The following is a 20,796-nucleotide window of genomic DNA, read 5'->3' on the forward strand; positions in this document are numbered from 1 at the left end:
GATTTCTTGCTTTCTGTCTCTCTGTCTTTCTGGCGAGCGCACACGCCCTATAGCAAAAACCTCTAAAAAAAAAAAAAGTAGAGAGATGCAAAATGACTCCTGGGCACTGGGATAGATTGGGGATGGAAGATAGAGGATATTGATTAATGAAAACAGAATTTTCTAGTGTTACAAAATACACTGGGAAGAATGTGGTTAACAACAAATTACTATATATAAATGTTACAAATGCTTGAGATGATAGTTATATTAATTACCCTGATTCAATCACACACTGTACTCATGTACTGAAAAAATCACATTGTGACAATTTATTATGTTAAAAAATAGTATTCATTTTTTTAAAAAAGAGACCAAGAAGGTCACCACATGATTATTTAGCAAGATATAAAAAAAAAAGTATATACCCAGCTAATAGTACAGCACTGAAAAATATAAACTAATAATTTTAGACCTAAAGAAAGAAATATATTGTGGTACAATAATTAGAGACTTCAGTATCCTATTGGAGAAAGAATCTTAACATAAAATCAACAAAGAAACACAGCATTTAAACTAGACTACAAACCAAATGGAGCCAACAAAACATTTCATCTACCAGCTCCAGAATATCCATTTATCTCAGATGAACATGGTACCTTGTCTAGAATAGATCATATATTAGGACACAAAACATGTCTCAAAATATTCAGAGAAATAAAAAACATACCTAGTAATTTTTTAAGTCCCCACTCCTCCCTCATAGATGCATGCATTCGCCTGAGACAGGGAGAGAGGAAGTGAGAAATCATCCCTGAAAGCAAATGGCCATGCTGAAATCCCTTCTCCTTCATTCTCCTCTTGGGATTTTACGCATGTCAGTACATGCACCCCATCTGAGTTTCAAACCACTGGGTCCAGGACTTGAACCATAGAGTTGTCCAGGTGGTAACCCAACACCTTAACCACTCCTTCACCTGCTAGTCCCCCCGTATCTAGTATCTTTTATGACCATGATGGAATAAAATTAGACATCAAAAAACAAGACTGGGAACAAAGTGGGAACTATAAATGTGGAAAAAAGCAACATGCTCCCAAAAGACTACTGGGTTAATGAAGAAATTAAGAAGAAAATTTTTAAATTTCTTGAAACAAATGAAAATCAAACACAACATACTAAAACCTATGAGACACAGCAAAATCAGTTCTAAGAAATTATAGAGCAGTAAGTGCCTACATCAAATAAATGGAAAGATTTCAAATAAACAATCTAACTACATACCTCAAGGAACTAGAAAAGCAATGACAAGCTAGACTCAAAATTACTAGAAGATAAAATAAAAATTAGTAAGAAAAAAACAAAATTGAGACTAAAATAAAAATATACAAGAGATCAATGAAACAAAATAATAAACAGATAAAATCAACATACCATTAACTTGACTAAAAAAAGGAGAGCATATCCCAATAAATAAAATAAAAAGGAAAAAGAGGACATTAAAACTGATAGCACAGAAATATATAGAACATTAGATACTACTACAAACAACTATAAGCTAACAAACTGCAAAATCTAGAAGAAATTACTAAATTCCTAGACAATACAACCTGCAAAGATTGAAACAAGAAGAAATTAAAGTCCTGAACAGAACAATAATGAGAAATGTGATTAAATCTCTAATATTGGGTCATCAGGAAAGTCATGAAGCATTTTTGCATAGAAAAACAGAAAAATATGTCATGACTTTCCAAATGACCCAATAAAATGTGTCCCAATAAAGAAAAGCCCAAGACTAATAGCTTTACTGCTGAATTCTCTAAAACTTTTAAAGAAGAATCAATACCAATTCTCAAACTGTTTTACAAAATTGAAGCAGAGGAAATTCTCTCTTAAGCTTATTTTGTAATTCTCAAGCTTATTTTGTAAGGCTAGCATCACACTGATACCAAAACTGGATAAGTGTGCAATTAAAAAAGACAAATACAGACCAACAGCCCCAATGAACACAGATGCAAAAATTCTCAAAAACAAAAATGGTAAACTGAATCCAACAGCACAAGAAAATGATTATGCACCACGATCAAGTGAAATTTACCCCAGACACACAAGGATCATTCAATATATTCAAATCAATAAACACCATACACTAAATCAACAGAATGAAGGACAAAAACCATATGATCAGCATCATAAATGCAAAAAAAAGCATCTGATAAAATATGACATATCTTTATGCTAAAAACTTATAACAAATTAGGTATAGCAGGCATATATTCATACAATAAAGACCTTATATAACAAAGCCACAACAAACATACTGAAAAAGTTTACATCTTTCCCTCGAAGAACTGGAACCAGACAAGAATATCCATGTTCACCACTCTTCTTCAACATAGTACTGGAAGTCCTATCAAGAGCGATTAGCCAAGAGAAAGAAATAAAGGACATCCAAATTGTAAAGGAGGAAGTCATGTTGTCCCTGTTTGAATCTCACAAAAATCTTTACATATAGAAAAACCTAAGGATTCCATGGGACCAACAGATGGCATAATGGTTACATCGCTGGACTCCTACATAGTTTGAGTTGACCGTGGTTTGAACCCCAGACCCAGCAGCTTAAAACTCACACCAGGCATGTGTGCATGCATGCCCAAAATCACAAGAGGAGAATGGAGGAGAAAAGATTGCAGTGTGGCTATCCCCCCCACCTGGGAGGTGATTTCTCACTTTCTGTCTCCCTGTCTCTTCAGTGAGTGTACACATCCTATACCAAGAATCTCTCTCTTTTAAAACAAAGCAAAACAAAACAGAGAAAACTAAAGACCCCAGCAAAAAAACAAACAAACAGAACCTCTTAGAATTGGTAAATTCAGTAAAGTTGTAGGATATAAAATCAATATACAAAAATCAATTGTGTTTTTATATACCAATAATGAACTCTCTGAAAAAGAAATCAAGAAAGCAAAATATTTACCATGGTTACAAAAACAAAATACCTAGGAATAAATTTAAGCAAATTGAAACATCTCTACAACGAAAGATATAAAACACTGATGAAAGATATAGAAGAATACATTAAAAAATGGAAAGACATCCCATGTTCATGGATCAGAAGAATGGCTAATGTTAAAATGTCCATATTACCCAAAGCCACCTACAGATTCAATGCAATACCCATCAAAATACCAATGGCATTCTTTACTAAAGTAGAAAAAACAATCATATGATTTGTATGGAACCACAAAAAAATAATGAATAAACCATAACGATCCTGAGCAAAATGAACAAAGCTGGAGGTATCACACTACCAGACTTCAAAATATGCTATTTAGTAACTAAAATAGCATAGTACTAAAAACAGTTGTATAGAACAATAGAAGAGGTAATTCAGAAATAAACCCAAGTATATATAGGCAACTGATTTTTTACACAGTTGCCAACATAATTCATTGCCAAATAATTCATTGAAGAAAGGATGGTCTCTTCAATATGTGTTGCATATCCATATGCAGAAAAAATAAACTAGACTCCTACCTTTCACCATATACAAAAAATTAACTTGGAATCGATTAAAGACTTAAATGTAAGACCTGAATATGTGAAGCTATTTAGAAGAAACATAGGGGAAAGACTCAGGAAATTTATATAGGCTAAGAGTTTTTAGATAAGACCTCAAAAGCATGGGCAACAAAAGCAGAAATAGACAAATGGGATTACATCAAACTAAAAAGCTTCTGCACAGCAAAGGAAACAATCAACAAAGTGAAAAGACAACCTACAGAAGCAAACTATAGAAACAAAATATTAACAACCAGGATATACAAGAAACTCAAATAATTCAACAGAAAAGAAATAATATGACTAAAAAATGGACTGACCCAAGGCCATGGTGGTGCATGCAGTGGGGCAGCAACCTGTGATTTTTGAGCCAAATGGAAGACCACAGTTAGTATCCCAGGTCAACCTGAAACATGTCAGACACACACATACCCATGATCCTAGCTGGCTGGATGACTGTGGGTGGGGAGGGAAGGCATACAAGCCCCTGTTGCGGATGCCAGTTTCTTTTTTCTCTCTCTGTTTCAAGAAATTTAGAATTTTGGCCCATCCCTATACCACAGTAGTTGAGCACTGTATAAAATACTGGTCCCAGTCACTTAAAGAACACATCAGGCATTATACATGCATCCCCATAGTTCTGACAGGATGGAGAAATGAATGAAGGGCGATTTGGGTACCTTTAACTAATAACTTTTATAACCATGATGCAATAAAATCATACTTCAATAACAACAGAAACAGTGAGAACTATAAACATAGGGAGGAAACTAAACAACAAGCTCCTCAAAGACTACTGGGTCAGACCAGACTCCACTTTGCCAGAGGGTACATTAGCTTTCCAGAGGGAAACAGAGAGAGGAAAGAGAGAAAGCACCCCTCAAATGGCGCTTTCCATTTGTCTGTTCTGCTAGGATTTTAGGCACACAGGCACATTGTGTCTAGCATGTTTTTCAAGCTGCTGGGGCCAGCATTCAGAGTGCACATTAGGCCACATGGGATCTGGTTACCTTAACCACCAGGCGAAGGGGTGGGCCTGGCATGGAAATATTTTTGTGACAATAGTTGTGCACACTTGTGCCTACACACACACAAACACACACACACACACACACACACACACATCGTAATGACTTGAGAAGAGTATGCTGGCAGTGGTATGCAAGATTGATCAGAGATGGATTATAACCACCAAGGACTCTCTCCCCACACTTCACCCTCCTGTCTCCCAGATCTAGCCAGGAGCTAGGACAAGTCAATCAGCAGCCATCTATATTTGAGTTCTGAGCAGTCCCATTCAGGGATTACAACCACCCAAGACCATCTGCCCAGACTTTACTCTCCTGCCCCCATATCTAGCCAGGAGCCAGGTCAGAGCACCCTACTTATTCTCTCTGTCTCCCTCCATCTCTCTCTCTCTATCTGCTTTTAATTTTTTTTAAAATTTCTACACTTCTTAGTTTAGTTTTTATTTTAACATTTTTTTCCTTTTTTATTATTTTTGTCTTTTTTTTTTCTATTCCTTTTTTCCTTTTCTTTTTAACCTTTCTGACTTTTCTGCTCAGCCTTCACACACTGATTTTCTAGATAGGTCTAGGTGCTCAGTAGTCATACATCTGAATACTTTTAAGGTCAGAATAATCCTCAATTTTTGCTGAGTCAACTGTTCAAAGGAAGAAAAATAGTGCTGTTTAGAGACTGCAGGTCATTTTCTCCTGCATTCCTCTGAATTTTCAAATTTAACTCCAAACAATAGAAAAAAATATATAATCCATCCAATGACAAAAAACCACCACAGAGGCACAAGAAATATGAGAAACCAAGAAAGTATCTCTCCTTTAAGGGAAAAGAATAACTTCTCTTCTTCCACAGAGAATACAAGGGAACTCATGGAAATACAGCTAGAGAATTTTAAATATTCATAGTAACAAAGCTAACAGAGATGCAAAAGAAGAGAGGTAAAGAGCTCCAGAAGATGCAAGAAAAGAGACACTAAGTTCCCGGAGGTGAAGAAGTTCTTGCACGATCTGAAAGAAGAAATACACACCCTAAGAAAAAACCAGATGGAATTGTTAGAGACGAAGGGTGTAATACAGAAAATCAAAACTTCTCTTGAAACTAATTGACTAAAGGATATAGAAACACAGTATATAGATGTAAATACCAGATATAGTATGTGTGAAAGAGGAGGGTCTGAGGAAGGACATTTGGGGGAGGGACAGGGAGGCAAAGCATTAATGGCACAAAGAGGTGTGGTACTATCTGTTGAAGATATTTTATAGTTTTATCAACAGTACGAGGGAGAAATGTTCACCTGTTGAAATAGCCATTTTGTAAGACAAATAATAATGTGATTGAATGTATGGAAGAAAATGAAATTTAAAAAAGATTGAGTGGTACACTAATAAATGAGGGTTTGAAATGAAAAGAAAAAAGAAGATATCAAAAGCAGATTAGATCATGCAGAAGACTGAATCTCAGCTCTAGAAGATAGAACCTCTGACCTAGAAAAATTCACTGTAAGGACTGAAAAAATAACCTAAAAAAATAAGAATAACATATGGGTGATACAAGATACCATTAAACACCCAGACATCCATATCATCAATATCCCAGAAGGAGAAAAAACTAATAAGGGCATTGGGCATTGATAATCTATTCAATGAAATCCTAGAAGAACACTTTCCAAAACTAGAGAGGCACTCAAATATCCAGACCCAAGAAATACAAAGGACCGCACATAGACTCAATCCAAGAAGATCTTCACCCAGGTACATCATAGCCAGATTGACCAAAACCATAGACAGAGACAAGATACTAAATTTAGCAAGAGAGAAACTACTTTCAAAGGATATCCCATAAGTCTAATGTCAGACCTCTCATCGAAAACAATGCAAGCATCCCTCTTTGTTAGGAAGATGCAGATCAAAACCTCAATGAGATACCACCTAACCCCAGTCAGAATGGTGAAGATTAAAATAATAATAATAATAATAATAATAATAATAATAATAATAATAAATGCTGGAGGGGATGTGGTGAAAGGGGAACACTCCTACACTGTTGGTGTAAATTAGTCCAGCCACTGAGGAGAACAACATAGAGGTTCCTCAAAGACCTTCAATTAGAACTACAATATGATTCAGCAATTCCACTCCTGGGTAACTGAGCACTCAGTCAGAAAAGTGCTTCCACAACTATTTTCATTGCAGCATTATTCACGATTTCTAATACATGGAACTAACCCAAATGTCCACAAACAGATGAATGGATTGAAAAATTGTGGCATATATACTCCATGAAATACTATTCAGCTGTAAAAAACAACAAGGCCCTGGAATGTGATAGAAAGTGGACAAATATGATACACTGTGGGACACAGATAAGGTTTATTATCTATTGACGATGATTTGTATAATAGTCTCAACTAGGCTGGACTTGTGGCGAGCACTGCATATGGAAGCTATCTTGAGCTATCCGCCATCTTGGAAACCATTAGGCTTCACTTCCTCACTGAGCAAATCGTTTCTCAGAAATCATGTGACCAACCGTTCTCCCCGGAAGTGGTTGGGTTTCTAGGCAACGGGAGAGATCCACCCACATCAATGATTGGTTCATGCTGTTCTATCTCATTTGCATTTCGGGCAACCAATTGGTTCCCACCAGCTGTATATAACTCGCCATTTTTCCTGAATAAACGGAAGTAGACGGAAGAAGACGACTTGATCAGCACCTCGTAGTGTGTGTGCGTGTGTTTGTCCCATCTCTCACTCCCTCCCCCAAGCAACCTGTTCTACTGTCCTATGGGCCGAGACAGGACTGAGGTATATATCATGTTGGGTAAAGTCTCTTCACAATCTAAATGATGTATAGTGATTTAATGTATGAATAATAAAAAAAGAAAGAAAGAAAACAATGCAAGCAAGGAAAGAATGAGCAAATATATTCAAAGTGTTAAGTGAAAAACAATTTCAACCAAGAATACTATACTAAGATTATCCTTCATATGGGAAAAAAAGACAAAAACATTCTCAGATAAACAAAACCTAAAAGAATTTATCAATACCAGACCAGCTCTCCAACAAGTGCTGAAGGAAGTGCTGTATCAGGAAAACTAAAGTTGGGCACACAGAAATAAGAGTACAAAAAACAACCAAGGGAATGGCCAGCCTAATGGTAGGGACAAGTCCGGAGGTGAATGTTAATTTCCAGAGTTTAAATGGAAAGATCAGACCACAGTAACACTGCAAATTCAATAGAAGAGAGATTAATTACATGAATCTGAACTAATGAAATAGAATTTTTTTGACTTTAGACTAAAACATTACTGATTTTCTTCAATGCTTTGATTTCCATATTTAAGGATTTTTGTCTTCTTTTGAACTGTTGATAGGTTCATCTACCTACTATTTAAACTGAATCCTAACCTTTTTCCTGGCTTTAACTTTTTAGCAAATTTCCCTTAAAACTTTTTGATTTTGATCTATTAAAACTAAAACTTTTTCTTAAAATAAAAAAATGTATTAAAAATAATTTAAAAATAAAAAGAAAATGGCCAGCTTAATGGTAGCGGCAAGTATGGAGTTGAATGTTATCTTCCAGAATTTAAACAGAAAGATCGCACCACAACAGAAGATAGATTAAGTACATGAGTCTGAACTGGTGAAACCAAATTTATTCTCAGATAAACAAAACCTGAAAGAATTTATCAACACCAGACCAGCTCTCTAAGAAGTGCTGAATGGAGTGCTATACCAAGAAAACTAAATTTGCACACACAGAAATAGAGTACAAAAAATAACCAAGAGAATGCCCAGTCTAATGATAGGGACAAGACCAGAGTTAAATGTTAACTTCCAGTGTTTTAATGGAAAAATTTAAATGGAAAGACCACAGTAACACTGCAAATTCAATAGAAAAGAGATTAATTGCATGAGATTGAATTTGTGGAATAGATTTTTTTGTCTTTAGATTAAAACATTACTGATTTTCTTTGATGCTTTAATTTTCATATTTAAGGATCTTTGTCTTCTCTTGAACTGTCAAATAGGTTACTATTTGAACAGAATCCTAACCTGTTTCCTGGCTTTAAGTCTTCAGCAAAGTTCTTTTTAACATTTTTTGATTTTAGCTTATTAAAGCAAAAATTGCTTCCTTGAAATTAAAAAATACCTTGTAATGACCATAGTAACCTATACTGCCTCAGCTAAGCACTACATTATAGTATATTCATTTTACTCAGAGTATCATGCCTAAAGTCAAACATGTGTTCACAGATATGTACATATCAGCTGAACTTGCTATTGATTAATTAAGATATTTTGTGAATCAAAAAAATGGGGGTGATGCAAAGCAACTGCAGATACTAGAGTGAGTGTGAGAGGAGGGTAAGAAATGGCAAGCATGTATGATTAAACCACTATACAGTGTATTCTGGATGGGAAATCACATTTTATATGCTGTGATGATGTTCAGTGAACCAATGTAAAAAACAAAAGGAACAATGGAACACATTAAAAAAAAAAAAAAAACATTGATCAGAGAAAGCCTATAGACAGTGCTAAAGCAAATACCTTATAACTCTGGACCATTAAAATGTTGTTTTCCAACATGTGAGTTTTGGATCCAAAACTTTCTAAGTTTATCAAACTAAAGTGTATGTTTCTGGGGTTTTAAAATTATTCTGCATCCTCAGTCTACTGTGCAACCTAGGTAGTATTCTGACAATAACATTCTCCAGAGAGAGAGGTGTCTGACACCTTTCTTCCTCATTTCAGAAGTTGAAAGGCAACTTAATCTCTTACAGATGAATCTCAAGGATAGAAATACTATAGAGGAGTTGAAGATTTGACTGGCTACAGAGTCATATTAAAACTATACACCCTCTGTTTTCTTACTTAAAAACATTACTGCATAAGGATTAAGTCTGTAGATTTAACCCTGAAAATCTATTTCACAAAATCATGCCTTAGCTTATTGTCACTGATACTGCTATCTTTGAGTAAACACACATGCTGGAAGCCCTGCTCCAGCCAGTGTGGGTACACAGGAAGGCGACACGGGTGAACAAAATTAGGCTGAAACCTCAATGCCCCTTAACATGTTCTCAGCCAGCTACAGCCAGAACCAGCTCCAGACTGCAGCCCTGATGGCTAGGAGACATATATATTTATTATTAAAGGAGTTTTACAGGAGTAGGATGGGTAAGGGTAAGTAAGTAAAAGATTTACCCTAAGAAACAGGGTATACAAAGTATGGAAACAATAATCATAAAACATGATGCACTGTTCTGTTTGAAAAGGTGAAGTCAAACACAGTTCTCCAAATGAAGGAGTCTATTTGTCTGGTGCATTTTCTTCTTAAGTCTTGATTACTGGACAGGGCCCTTTTGGATGAGAGGGTCTTATAGCTCAGGAGACAACACAGGATGTTTTATTAGCAGTTTTTCAAAATTAACAGCACACAGATGAGAAACTCTTTGTAGTTAAAAACTATCTGTTGCTTGCCTGAAACAGATAAGAACTTCCAGCTAAGATACTCTTCCCCCTGGAGTCTTCAGGTGTGTTTATTCTGTTGCTGTTAGCCAGATCTGCCTTTCCTCTATTAACCCATGGGTCCCTGTATTTTATTTGCTGAATTCTTTGTCTGTTAATCAGTGAATTCTTGTGCTTTATCTTTGAGTCCCTGTCATGGTGGTGGATATGCTGACCTGGCCTAACATAAGTTAACTTTGGCCTGCAGCTTTAACAAGGGGTATTTAAGTAAAATTAGCCTTAAACTAACTTCATCTACATATGCTACTAAGCCTAATTTGGCTTATACTAACTTAACCTAACAAATGTTAATTTTGGCTTAAAACAGGCAGGTGGGGGAATCTCAAGTTTCCTCATCCTAGAGCTGTCTTAGGAAACCGCATTCCTTCAGGATCACTAATTGGCTTTATTGTAAAGTTGCAGTAAGGTTGGGAGTATTAATTTACCCTTGCAGGGTACCATAATAACAGTAAAGTTCAAGGCAGAGAAATTGAGTGCAGGCCAGTACAACAACACAATGAAGAGTTAAAGCTCATAAACTGCCGGCCTTGCCTCGCAGTTTCTTCCCAGGCCAGACCTTGCCTTAGGCATGGGAGGCAGCCTCTTTACTAGCTTGTGTTGTCTGCATGGCCCTATCACACATAAATGCCTGGTAGGTGTTAAACATTGTCAGCTATTACTTTAGTTTTTAGATAATATCTAATTTGTCAAATGTGATCAAATTGATACCCTCCTTTAAAGTCATCTATGGTTTCCAGTAGCTTTTAAGAAAAAAGAAAAAAAAATCATTTTTCTCTTTGGTGTTAGTACAATAGCAAAGCAACTGGATCCAGATGAGAAAGGTCCTGGGTTCACATCCTGGAATCACCTCAAGCACGGTGGTTGTGTGCACCTGTGCCCTTGATGGGGCAGCTCAGACTAGGAATGGATCACCACTTACAGACCCTGTTGGGGAAGGCTGTTTCTTACTCTCATTCTCCATAAAAGAAGTGAATGTAAGGGAAAAAGAGAGAGAGAGAGAGAGAGAAAATTGAACTTCATTTGTCAGCCGACAAAAGTTTGCCTTACTTCTCTTCCCTAAAATTCTGCCAGTTGCTCACTTACCTAAATAAATAAATAAATAAATAAATAAATAAATAAATAAATGGTTTATAAGATGATAGATATTAACAAGTGAATAAGTTCCTAGTTTCTTGTTGTTTTATGTTTTGTTGGGCTTTTTGTTGTTGTTTATATTTTTTTGAGTTTGCTATAGGGTATGTGTACTTGCAGGAGAGAGACAGAGAGAAAGAGAGAGAAAGTGAGAAAGCACCCCCAAGAGAGAATGGCCAGGCTGCAATCTCTTCTCCTCCATTCTACTCTCAGAATGTTGGGCACACATGCATGCACGCCCTGCTGATTCAGGCCTGGAATTGCACAGTCAGCCACGTGGGATCCAGCCACCTTAACCTCCACACCATCTGCTAGTTCTTTGTTGTTTTTATGAAGAAACTCACCATTCTTTCACAAGGCTCTGTCTATTAATTCTTTCAAGAAATGTTTACTTAGTGCCTACCTTGAACTGATCCAAGTCCTAGAAATACAAGTGCAGATAGAACTCAATTGCTCCTTTACAAGAGTGCCTTGATGGGGGAAATGGCATTTGAAAAAAACATTTCAGAAAAAATTTAAGCATTGAGAGAAACTCCTCTATGGGTCTGTCATGTTCCTAACATGTCTTATGGGGCAAGCCAAGAATGCAAGGCCCTGAATGTTCTTTACCCTGGTCCTTCCTCAGGGTTGTAGTTACAGTAAGCAAACTTGAGGGATGAGGAAATGTCTTTCTCTGGTATGAAGGGCTTGTTTACTGCTTGCTAATGAAATAGCTGTAATGTACCCAGGCCCATGTCATTCCACTCTCACCAAACATGGGAGCACAGGGAAGCAACACAAGCACAGTGCTCACGCTGCTTACTATGCCAGAGCAAAGTCCTTTGTTTCGAGTCTTCTGCTAGCATCCATGAGAGAGCAACAGACTAATTATTAGCTTATAAGTTGAATAAAACCCCAGAATCAGTACGTATATTAATAGAAATGTATCAGGTACTATGAATAATTAAAGATGTAGCTCTTCAGAAATTAAGTCCTATTAGACATTTGAGTTGGGCCTGAATGATGAGCTGAAAATGAGCTAGGCAGAAAACCAGACAGAGCATTCAAGATGGAACAGTTAAGAATAAGAGAACTGAGCACAGTCTATTTGGAGAACTGAAACCTAAGTAACCTCTACATGGAAGGTCAAGAGATGAGTCTATTACTTTTGTAAATATTTACTGTAAGGACCAGCAGATGGTGTATTGTTGGACTCCCACCTAGTTGATCACAGTTCGAGTCCCAGATCCAGTGGCTTAAAACTCACACCAGATGCATGTGCATGTGTCCCCAAGATCCTGAGAGGAGAATGGAGGAGACGGGATTGTGGCATGGCCATCCCCTCTGGGGGGTGATTTCTTCCTTTCTGTCTCTTGTCTCTCTGACGAGCATACCTGTTGTATCACAAAAATCTCTCAAAAATATTTATTGTAATATGTAATTTACATATAATCATTACATATCTTTGTAGGGTACAGAATGGTTTTTGAAAGCATGTAGACAGGGGGCCAGCAGATGGAGTAGTGGTTATATCACTATACTCCCACATGGCCGGCTGTGGTTCAAGCTCAGAACCTGGTGGCTTAAAACTCACAACAATGTGTGGGTGTGCACACCTGAGATCCCAGGAGGAAGATGGAGGAGAAGTCATTGCCGTGTGGCCACCCCCCAGGGGATAATTTCTCACTTTTCCTCTGTCACTCTCTAAGGCAAAACCTCTTTTTTTTTTTTTAAAAGAAAAAAAAAGGAAAGAAAAGCATGTAGACAGTGTGTAATAAACAATTGGGGATATAAACATACTCATCACCTTCAATATGTAACATCGTAGTATGTTGTGAACATTCGAAAACCACTCCAATGATTATACTGCAAGCATCTACTGAATTGTCTATGATGTTCTTTACTGTGAAATACAGCTCTAAAGAAAAACATATTGATTAAAAATCAGGCAACAAATGATCTCATAAACTAACAAAGATAATCTTAACATAGCAAGTGAAAGCAGAATTTGTAATTTCCATATAGAGAACTTTGGGAAATAGAGTTTCTAATCTTCAAAATATCTGTGGGTATCAATCATTGGTCCAGTTAGACATAGGGAAAATTGTACAGAATGGTATCTCATTTGGAAGAGATAAAAATGAACCCTTTTATTCTCACACTATGAATTACCATAAGATCACAATATTGTACTGTGAATAAAAAAATAAGTCCTTAAAAAGGCAACAACAAAAACAAAATTGGAAAGATACTTAAAAGTGAAGATGTGGTAAAGCCAGTGATTGAGTGATTTGCAGGCTTTACAGAATTCTTGATTTTAGACATTTTTTCCTTAGAGAGATCTTTTGCTCTAGGGCTTGGGGATTCACTGAAAGACAGAGACAAAGAGAAGTCACCCCCCAGGGGTATGGCCAAACCACAATTCCTTCTCCTCCCTCCGTTCTCCTCCTGGGATCTTGGGCATGCACACATACATGCCTGGTGTGAGTTTTAAACTGCCAGGTCTGAGACTTGAACCACGGTAGGCCATGTGGAAATTCAATGAAGTAACTGCCACATTATCTGCTGGTCCTGATTTTAGCCTTTTAAAATTCATTCAGAGAAAGACTCAGTTACTTGTAACAATTTGGAATTTTCCTCTGTTATCTCATTTTATATAATGAATATTGGTTACAATAAATGTACAAATTGAAACCTATGGAGACAACCACCTATCAAATTGGTGAATTACACCTGCTTGTGTGTAAAACTGTTGAAGCTGCACTTAGTCCTGACATTCAATGTTGTTGTCAATATGTGTGGAATTAACTTTTTAATTTTCTCTTATTTGTATTTGTCTCTCTCTTTTTTTTTTTTTTTTTGGAGAGGTTTTTGCTATAGGGCGTGTGCGCTCGCCAGACAGAGAGAGACAGAGAGATAGAAAGTGAGAAATCACTCCCCAGGGGGGATGGCCACGCCACAATCCCTTCTCCTCCATTCTCCTCTCAGGATCTTGGGCATGCACACACACATGCCCAGTGTGAGTTTAAGCCACCAGGTCCAGGTCTCGAACTGCGGTTGACTACGTGGGAGTCGAGCAACATAGCCATTACGCTAACTGCTGGCCCCACTCTTTAGCTTCCCTAGTGTAGTAGTCCCTTAAATATTTCCTGAAGAGCCAGTTTCATTATGGTGAAATCTTTCAGCATTTGTTTATCTGGGAATGATTTTATTTCTCCTCATTTGAAGGAATAATCTTGCCAGGTGTAGTAATCTCAGCTGCAATTGCTTTTCTTTCAGAGTTTTAAATATGTCTTCCCATTCTTTCCTTGCCTGCATTGTTTCAGTTGGGAGATCCAATGTTAGTCTAATGGAGTAACTTTTCTAAGTAACTTGGCATTTCTCTTTTGCCATTTTTAGAATACTGTCTTTATCTTTGATTTTTACCAATTTGGCTATGATATGCCTTGCAAAAAATCCTATATCTACTTGGTGTCCTTTGTATCTCCTGGACTTGGATGACTGTATGCCTCTCTAAATTTGGAAAGTTTTTAGCTAACATATCATGAAACATGTTTTCTATGCATTTACCCATCTCTTTACCTAGAATACCTATTATGAGAATATTCAGCTGTTTAACAGTATCTAGGATTTCTTGTATAGAGTCCTCATTTTTAGGGACCAGCAGATGGCGTAATGGTTATGTCACTGGACTCCCACATAGTCAACCGTGGTTCGAGTCCCGGACCTGGTGGCTTAAACTCACACCGTGTGTGTGTGTGTGTGTGTGTGTGTGTGTGTACAAGATTCCAAGAGGAGAAGGGATTGTGGTATGGCCATCCCTGCTGGGGGTTGATTTCTCACTTTCTGTCTCTCTGTCTCTGTCTTTCTGGTCAACACACACACTCTATAGCAAAAATCTCTCTCTTTTTTTTTTCTATCCTTTTTGGTTGCTTGGACTAAATCAGAGGTCTTATCTTCAAGATCAGTGATTCTTTCTTCTGCATTATCTAATCTACTATTGATACTTTCAAGAGTTATTTTGATTTCCTGCATCATATTCTTTATCTCCAGGAATTCTATTGGATTCTTTTTCAGTTTGTCTATCTCTTTATGAAGTTCTTCCTTCAAGTCATGGAAGGATTTTCTCATCTCCTGGAATTGGTTGTTTTCTCTTGCATCTCATTGAGTTTTGTTACAATAAATATTCTGAATTCTTTTTTCCACCATGTTTGTGATCTCTTGTGTTTTATCCATTGTTGATGAGGAATTATGATTCTTGGGGAAGGCATTTCCTGCTTTTTTCCTATTTCTTAGGGCTCTGCTTTGATTTTTAGTGACTGGTAGTATCCTCATCTTTTCCTACTTCCTTGGAGTATGTTTCTGTGGCTGTGAACACCCATACTTCTCAATGACATGCTAATCTCTATGCCAATTTCCCTCCTCTACTGTGGGTGGGAGTGTGGAACCCACAATAGGAGTCTCTGGTTCAGGTTTTCAGTTTCTCTCCTTTTACTGCTAAAGGAGTTATGGGGAAAGAATTCCTCCAGAGTTTCCTATTTTCAGGTGTTTGATTCTTGTATACCCAAACCTAATGCTCCTAATGTGGGTAGCGGTTGAGCTGACAGGCAGAATGAAGGTGGTAGACCACAGGAGAATCCCTCCTCCCACACAGTAGGACAGGGGTCTCTCCTGAGAAGCTCAAGCTGAGTGGCTTTGCTTTGGCCTGCCTGTTGGTGCTTCTGTCTCTGGGATTGGAGAGATGAGCCTATTAAGGTGACTAAGGTCCTGTATACTCCATCGAAGTCCTGCAGATGAAGAGGAGTCACTGAAGGATTTAAGGAAAATGATGGTGATATGCTCAGACTTTCATTTTATAAAGTCATTGTAGTGGCAATATAAAGAATGAAATGTAGCAACCTTGGGGTAGGAAATGACCCATCAAGAATAAAGAATGGTAAAATAAATTTAAAAAAGAAAGAAAGAATGAATGATAAGGCTTGAAGTAGACAAGTTAGTCAATAGTTCATCTTAATGTTTCGAGGGTTTGTAAAATGTCTGAACTTTGGCAGCTAGAACAGGAATTATAAGGAAGGGATGGCTCCCAGATATACAGAAAAACACTTAAATATCAGGTGACATAAGGAATGGGGGAGTTGCAGGATGAACCAGGGTCACTTACAGACAGATGGTTACAGAGGGAGTCAGGACAGAAGGTCTATTTGGAATTTATCTGTGAATAAGTGACAGATGATGATCTAGAAGTGGATGGGATCAGCCAGGGAAAATGTAAAGAAAAGCACACGCACAGAACCTAGGGGCATCCCCTACCTAAGAAAAAGAAGTAACCACAGCAGGACATTGAAATGACTGAAGAAGCAAATGGTCCATAGATTCAGGGTCCTGGATGACTCACAGATACCTTAGCGCCATTCTGACGAAAGTTAAGACTATAAGCAAAGTGCTCAGATCCTCACCAGACAGGAAGCTGGTGACCTGGAGAACAGAACTGTAGCTCAAGAGGACCAAGGGGAAGGTGAGTATACAACAATAAAGGAACAGATATGTGTGTAGACAAGTAACTAGAGACTTGCATTTGTGGTGATCCAAAGGATATGGAGTTTTGTAAGGCATGGTTGGAATCAGCAAGCTTCAGGGTCCCAATGAAACCAGAAAATGTATACCCTGTGGCGCTCTTGAAGTGCTGACTGGTTCCAGTATTGTACCCCATGAGCAACACAGCCATTATGATCAACGAGCAACACCTTTACTACTGGAGATGATGCCGAGTTATCCAACACGAGGGTTTAAGAAGAGACATTAAACTCATGTAACCTTCATCACCACTTCAGGCACTACTATAACCCCCCTTTTGTAGATGAAAAAACAACACAGAGGAAGCCTACTCAGAGTTGTACACCTAGTAAGCCTCCTGTCCTCATAGAAAACATGGAAACTCGGAAATCATACACAGGGAAAAAAGTTCAAGTTAAACATACAATTTTTTTTGTTTGTTTTTGGGAGAGGTTTTTGCTATAGGGAACGTGTGCTCGCCAGACAGACAGAGACAGGCAGACAGAAAGCAAGAAATCACCTCCTCGCCCCAGGGGGGATGGCCATACCACAATCCCTTCTCCTCTCAGGATCTTGGGTACGCATGCAGATGCGCCTGGCATGAGTTTAAGCCACTGGGTCCGGGACACAAACCACAGTGGACTACGTGGGAGTCCAGCGACATACCCTTTATGCTAACTGCTAGTCTTGACACATGATGTTTTGAGGATAAAACTGATGGTATGGTGTTAGTTTCTCAGTACCAGACTTATCAAAGCAGAGTTGCATGTCTATGGCTATCAGTTATCCCTGTTCTCACAGAAACACACCCCCAACCCAGGGAACAGATATTGGCTCTGCAGCCAACTCTGCCTAACCAGCATATTCCTGCCACTGCAGGCATTCTGTGTTGCTGCGTCACACTCAATCAGCCAGGCGAAATAGCCCTTTCGCTAACTGCTGGTTCCCTTTTTTTTCTTTTTTTTTTTTTTTTTTTTTGGAGGTAACTGCTGGTCCTGACATATGATGTTTTGAGGATAAAACTGATGGTGTGGTGTTACAGTTTCTCAGTACCAGACTTATCAAAGCGGAGCTGCATGTCTATGGCTATCAGTTATCCCTGTTCTCACAGAAACACACACCCAACCCAGGGAACAGATATTGGCTCTGCAGCCAACTCTGCCTAACCAGCATATTCCTGCCACTGCAGGCATTCTGTGTTGCTGCGTCACACTCAATCAGCCAAGTGTGATCCAGGGAAAGCGTGCCTCGGCCCCATCTCCCTTCTTCATCTTCTGGAGTGTTTCGGTCTTTGCCTTCCTGGTATGGACACTTTTAAAAATGGCATCCAATATGATAAAAAGATATGTTTTTCTCTCTACAAAAACTAAAGAGGTTTGTTCCATCCTCTTCACTATGTCTTTGGACATAGTGAACATTTCTCTGACATCCCCAAGTTAGAATTCCATGCAGCTGAAGTAACTTCCTTTGTGATAGAAAGGGCTAAATAGTATTGGTATTATTTTTGCTAAATAGCTGAGAAGATGTCTGGTCAGATAAGATGGCTCTATCCTAGCCAATGTAAACATTTCTAGATGTATCAGTATTGGCATCTCTACAATCCCCTTTTGTCAAACAGAGATACACATTCATTTCCTCTTCTACCACTTTCGAGTATGTGTTACAACTGTATATTAAGAAGAGATGATAATTATCAAACCCTGATGTTATAAAAGCAGATGGGGCCATGGAAGACAATAAATAGCTAATGAGGCCTCGACAATTCCTAGCTGCTTAAAGTTGGGTGATTATTTATGTATCTGAATACCTGCTATCTTGTGTTTTTCTGTTTATTTTTTTTTTCATTCTGATAAGATTGCTATTCTGGTCTTTGCTATTCTGTAAGAGGTTTTTTTATTTTAAGCAATGACATAAAAAATAAAAGATGATTTTTCAGAAAAGTAATCGGACACTACATAACTGAAAATAATCAACAATTTACCTTGAAAGCATCATCATTTTGAGTTTAGTTATAGTAAATCCAGATTTGTTTATTATTTCAATGATTTCTCCAGCCTTTGATATTGCATCTGGTTTAATCAGGGCTAATGTCCTAGAAGGAAAAAAATAAATAGATTTGAACATACAATTAACTTAGCAGTTTTTATTTATAATTCCAAAGCAGGGATAGTTTCCTAGAACACTGAACATTGAAATTAATAATATAGAAGTTTGTATTGAAGATGTCTCTTTAAACTTACACAACAGACACCCAGCGTGATAGCCCAGGCTACTAGGAAGCCATGCTCCTCTGGCTGTGACCACATGGAAAGCCCATTTCAACGTCTGGTCTACCCTACAGAGCAGGCACAATAATGTGCACCTGAAATCCCAGGGAGGAGGATTGTAAGCTGGAGGCTGGTCTGGACCACATATGGACACTCTGTATAAGAGACAGGGTGGTGGCTGATGCTGGGGGGTCCCAGCTGGAGGCTGAGGCAGGAGGATCATGACATAGTGAGATTCTGCCTTAAAAAAAAAAGTACAGGGAAAAAAAAAAAGTACAGGGAAGCGTATTGTTTTCCTAAGAAAATCAAATTAGACACACAATCAAAAAAAAAAAAAAGAAAAAGAAAAAAAGAACTTAAGGAAAAAATTAATATTGTAACAATCAAATTAGAAAATATGTGTTTAAAATCAAAAAAAAAAAACTTAAGGAAAAAATTAATATTATTTTAACACTCAAATTAGAAAATATGTGTTTAAAACTTCTTTCTTAAAATACATTTTGGGGACCAGCAGTTAGAGTAATGGCTATGTCATTGGACTCCCATGTAGCAGACCGCAGTTTGAGTCCCGGACTCAGTGGCTTAAACTCACGCCAGGCGCATGTGCGTGCGTGCCCAAGATCCTGAGAGGAGAATGGAAGAGAAGGGATTGTGGCGTGGCCATCCCCTCGGGGGGTGATTTCTCGCTTTCTATTTCTCGATCTCTGTCTGTCCGGCGAGCGCACGCGCTCTATAGCAAAAACCTCTCAAAAAAAAACCCAAAATACATTTTGTACAAAGAACTAAACTGTTAACAGTTGCATTAAATATATTATGATCTTGGTTTTGGTCTCTTAGACCTTAGCACATGTATGCTATGCAGTCAGGTCATAACTGTGATTATCAGTTCTTGTACAGGCTCTTTATTTGTAGCAAGGATGGTGCACCGAGAACCAAAGGCCTCTCCCTCAGTCATGCAGGAATAGGAAGCACCATGCTAACCTTTAAGTCACACCATCCTCCAGAGGTTACCATACAGCAATACACCGCTCCCTCTGAAGTCTCGGGGATTAGCAGTTTGGGAGATGGTGGTTACCTAAGTGTCCTCATTTTACTGATGAGGAAACTAGGCCTAGACAGGTAGCATGCCAGAGGTCACACTGCTGGTCAGGACACACCAGATCTGAGCCCCTCCCACATTACAATGTTACCACTCAAGTTACTATAATGCAGCATCAGCAAATCCTGGAGACAGACTGTCCTTCCAGGCCACAGGCAAGCACTCCAACTAGAAGTCTCTGGTCAGCAAGGGACTCTGAGGGAGGGTCATCTCTGACCCCCACCCCACTTCCAGTCTCCCCAGCCCCAGACTCCACCTTCTTGACTGTCTTTCCAGGCCGCAGGCAACCGCTCCAACTAGAAGTGTCTGGCGAAATCATGTGCTGCACGATTTTTCTTTATCTCTCTCTGTTGTCTTTCATTTCATTTCATCTTATCCTCTCCCCTGCACTTCTTACCCTGGCAGAGGGACTAGACAGGTCTAGAATCACACATCTGAAATCCCGTAATAACGCAAGTGTCTCTGGGATCCTCCCTTGTACTGATCAGCCTGCGAGAACAGAGTTACTGCTTTTTAGACACCTCAGTAGAGTTCGTCTCTTGAGATCTCAATGGTAAAAACAACTAAAGAGAGACTTCGGCAAACATCTATTCCCGGCCAAAAAGAAACACTCCTACTCCTACTGGGAGAAACATTCCCCTAAGAGGTTTTCAAAGGGAATACATCTTCCAATGG

At 38.3% G+C, this 20,796-nt stretch overlaps 1 protein-coding gene across 1 annotated transcript in view; it reads right to left on the reverse strand.

The window, feature by feature from the left end:
• NME7 (NME/NM23 family member 7) overlaps nucleotides 1-20,796 on the reverse strand; it is a 168,879-nt gene that overhangs the window by 86,580 nt on the left and 61,503 nt on the right. The window contains exon 4 of the mRNA XM_006159925.3: nucleotides 18,737-18,847. Coding sequence (XP_006159987.1) covers nucleotides 18,737-18,847 — 111 coding nt within the window. The remainder of the gene's footprint in view (nucleotides 1-18,736; nucleotides 18,848-20,796) is intronic.

This window comes from Tupaia chinensis, unplaced genomic scaffold, assembly GCF_000334495.1.
Source record: "Tupaia chinensis unplaced genomic scaffold, TupChi_1.0 Scaffold000662_1, whole genome shotgun sequence".
NCBI classification, from domain to species: Eukaryota; Metazoa; Chordata; class Mammalia; order Scandentia; family Tupaiidae; genus Tupaia; species Tupaia belangeri.